This window comes from Triticum aestivum, chromosome 6D (genome assembly GCF_018294505.1).
Source record: "Triticum aestivum cultivar Chinese Spring chromosome 6D, IWGSC CS RefSeq v2.1, whole genome shotgun sequence".
Classification (NCBI taxonomy): Eukaryota; Viridiplantae; Streptophyta; class Magnoliopsida; order Poales; family Poaceae; genus Triticum; species Triticum aestivum.
Genome location: NC_057811.1, coordinates 3,023,417 through 3,026,438, shown reverse-complemented (window position 1 = coordinate 3,026,438; position 3,022 = coordinate 3,023,417). Strand labels below are relative to the sequence as shown.

At 48.1% G+C, this 3,022-nt stretch overlaps 1 protein-coding gene across 1 annotated transcript; it reads left to right on the top strand.

Moving 5' to 3' along the window:
* The first annotated feature begins 1,046 nt into the window (after positions 1-1,046).
* LOC123140664 (pathogen-related protein) lies at positions 1,047-2,408 on the top strand. Its single transcript, XM_044559947.1, has 4 exons — positions 1,047-1,292; positions 1,433-1,565; positions 1,636-1,937; positions 2,132-2,408. Exons 1-4 carry the CDS (start codon positions 1,155-1,157, stop codon positions 2,258-2,260), a joined length of 702 nt encoding a protein of 233 aa, XP_044415882.1. The 5' UTR covers positions 1,047-1,154; the 3' UTR covers positions 2,261-2,408.
* Positions 2,409-3,022: the final 614 nt, after the last annotated feature.

The following is a 3,022-nucleotide window of genomic DNA, read 5'->3' as shown; positions in this document are numbered from 1 at the left end:
CACTGAAGTTGTTGTTTGACAGCTGCAGCCTTGTAATAGAAGTCAGGTTAGCAACGCAAGGTGATATGGAGCCTGATATGCCTTCCGACTCGAGGTCCAGCGCAATCACACGACGAGGATACGGTTTGCTGCAGGTGATCCCATGCCACTCGCAAACATCAAATGACTATTTGCTCCATGAAGCTAAAACTCCTGCTGGGCCTGAGAGTCTGGACTTGAAGCAAAGGAGGGCATGTCTATCATTTTCAGCTTCCTTGCAGATGGCTAGTGGCAGGCTGCAAAGGAAGCAAAAGAGGTAGAGAAACCAAACAAAGCTTGGAAACAAGACAGCGGAAGATGCCATGGCTGCTGTAGTTTACAGCTATGGAGTGTAGAAATCAAAGTTCTCATGTGCAGGAGGATGTCTAAGTACTCAGCTGTGGGGTGCGACGGCATGAATATATATTCACGGCTCAGCCATCAATATGGTGTGGTGTGAACGGGGATGATGCAAGCAACACGACTTGCTTTTGAATCGATATTGGATTTGGCGTCCATCGGATCTACTGTTTGCCGACTGAATTAGTTTTGACTTGGAGGTGGTTGTTCAAAGCCCAAACTTGCGAAATGAAATACTCCAACGCCAACTACTCCTTCCGTTCTTTTTTATAAGACGTTTTGGACAGCTGACATTGAACTGTCTTGTGCTCTATCTAAATTGTCTAAACGTCTTATATAAGATAACAGAGGGAGTAGTTGGTGTTGTGAGCATGCATTTGGACGCTAAGAGATTTGACCCTCTGCTTACACTGCATTGAACCAAACACCCTCCAACAGCACGAGGAATACATGTAGTTGCCTGAGGTGCAGTGTGAATGCACGCTTCATCTTGAAGAATAATGAGCTAAAAGTGGAGAAAACTAAATATATTTACTAACATCTTGGACACATCTGGGTTGGTGGATAGCATATACTAGTCATGTTTTTCCAATGCAGTGACGTTGGCGATGAGGCAGGCCGCTCAGATTTTTCCTATATGTAGGGGATCAATCCTTCACTTGACTCTCAACCCACCTTCCGAATACTACTAACCTAGTACCAAGTTGTACCTTGAACTCCCCTGCAAAAAAGAAAAAGTTGTACCTTGAACTGAGACCAAGGTAATTTAGCCAGCTATGGCGTCTGCTGAAACAGGAGGCGACAAGTACCGGTCGTTCATGGACGGCGAGGGCGAGAAGAACACCGTGTGGAGGCATGGAGTCCCTCCCAACTTCGACGTGGTGAACAAGCTCTTCGAGGAAGAGAGGACTAAGGTACCCACAATATGTTGTTCCACGAGTACACACGCCCCATGTGCTTCTTCTATGTGTGTTGGAACGAATTGTACTTATTTTCAAACATAATTTGTTGTTGATCACGTGTACATGACTAACGCCGCATGCATGCGCCACAGGAATGGGCGGAGGGGAGTGTGGAAGAGAAGGTGCAGCGGTTGCTCAAGACATGGGAGATGGAGATGTTCCACAAGTTGCGGCCCGAGGACCAGAAGAGCGTGCACTCCCAGGGATTCACCAGCAGCACCAACGGTGAGACCTCACTCCGTCAGTCCGTCCATCGATCTTTCTGGCCACATAAGACACCAACGCTTTTCACCAGGGATGAAGCCTCTGACCCGAAAGGAGTGGACCGCCATCGGTGGCTACAACGCGTTCCTGGCAACCAAGCTGCCGCTGGAGCACCGCATCTACGACCCGGACACAGAGACGTTCGACTCCGGCATGGAGACGTTCCTCACGGCGTTCCCCCGGGGCTTCGCCATCGAGGTGCTCGACGTCTACTGCACCGGCCCGCCCAGGGTGGCCTTCAAGTTCCGGCACTGGGGGTACATGGAGGGGCCGTTCAAGGGCCACCCTCCTCACGGCCAGCGCGTGGAGTTGTTTGGCGTCTGCATTTTCCATGTAAGTTTGGCATGCAGCTTGGTATATACTCCATCCGTCTCATAATATAAGACGTTTTTGCAAATTATGTTAGGTTGCAAAAATGTCATATATTGTGGGACAGAGGGAGTACCAAATTTCGCGTTGCACAGTCAATTTTGTTCAGAGTTGGAACTTCACTTATATGATGCGCTGCTGCAACAATGTAATGATAGGTTGATGAGGAGATGAAAGTGGAGAAGGCAGAGTACTTCTACGAGCGCGGCAACTTCCTCGCGAGCTTCTTGAGCACGCCTGCTGCTGCTGCATCAGCTTCAGGTTGCCCTGTGATGAGAGGAAACTAACTGAAGCACCAAAGAAATTGAAGCATATATGTTGCTAATCAATGCCCTGGATGATCACCTTCATATTTCAATTTGGGCTTATATTCCATTTCGTGACATTACAAATTTACAATATACAATGTTAAAATAAAGCAGTTTATTTGTTCGGTACAAACACCACTTCAGGTGTGCAAGTGTAAGAACTAAGAACCCCCACTTGGTTTGGAGGACATAACTATCGGAAGAGCTACATGCATGAAAATGACTCAAAGCATGCATGGCTACGCAAAATTGGACGAATGAGTATTTCTCTCGAAATTGGCTTTCGCTCCACTTTCTAAATAAAGCAACCAGCACGTTTATGCAACAAGTCCATGAGCCGCACCGAAAATAAAATAGTCTACTGGAGCAACGGCACAACTCCGCCCAAAAAAGCATAAAAGAAATAGGATAAATGGCCCCCAGTAGCCGGGAGCTCAGTTGATCTGCGGTGACACAAGACGGCACATGGCAGCAGTCATCGCGTCCACCATGTGTCCATGACGGTCGTGATTCTGCTGTATAGATAGCGGGTGCAAGTGTTGCAAAAATGAAAGGAATTTGAAAATAGAGCCAGAGGCCCGCCTAAGAAAGATCCGCTCGATCACTATCATGTTACGCGTTGTCCATAGGGTCCAAGCTAGCGCCGCGAACACAAGCTGGAAGAGGCATCTCCTCCTCCATGTCTAGTTGGCACGGGTTTGGAGGAACCTAGCAGGTCCGAGGCCTCTCAGTTAGGCCCAT

What these genes read in the sequence shown, in the direction of transcription:
- LOC123140664 (XM_044559947.1), top strand. Translation starts at nt 1,155, where the DNA reads ATGGCGTCTGCTGAAACAGGAGGCGACAAGTACCGGTCGTTCATGGAC. An exon ending in TCGAGGAAGAGAGGACTAAG is followed by an intron (nt 1,293 to 1,432) that starts GTACCCACAATA and finishes CATGCGCCACAG; the next exon opens with GAATGGGCGGAGGGGAGTGT. An exon ending in ATTCACCAGCAGCACCAACG is followed by an intron (nt 1,566 to 1,635) that starts GTGAGACCTCAC and finishes GCTTTTCACCAG; the next exon opens with GGATGAAGCCTCTGACCCGA.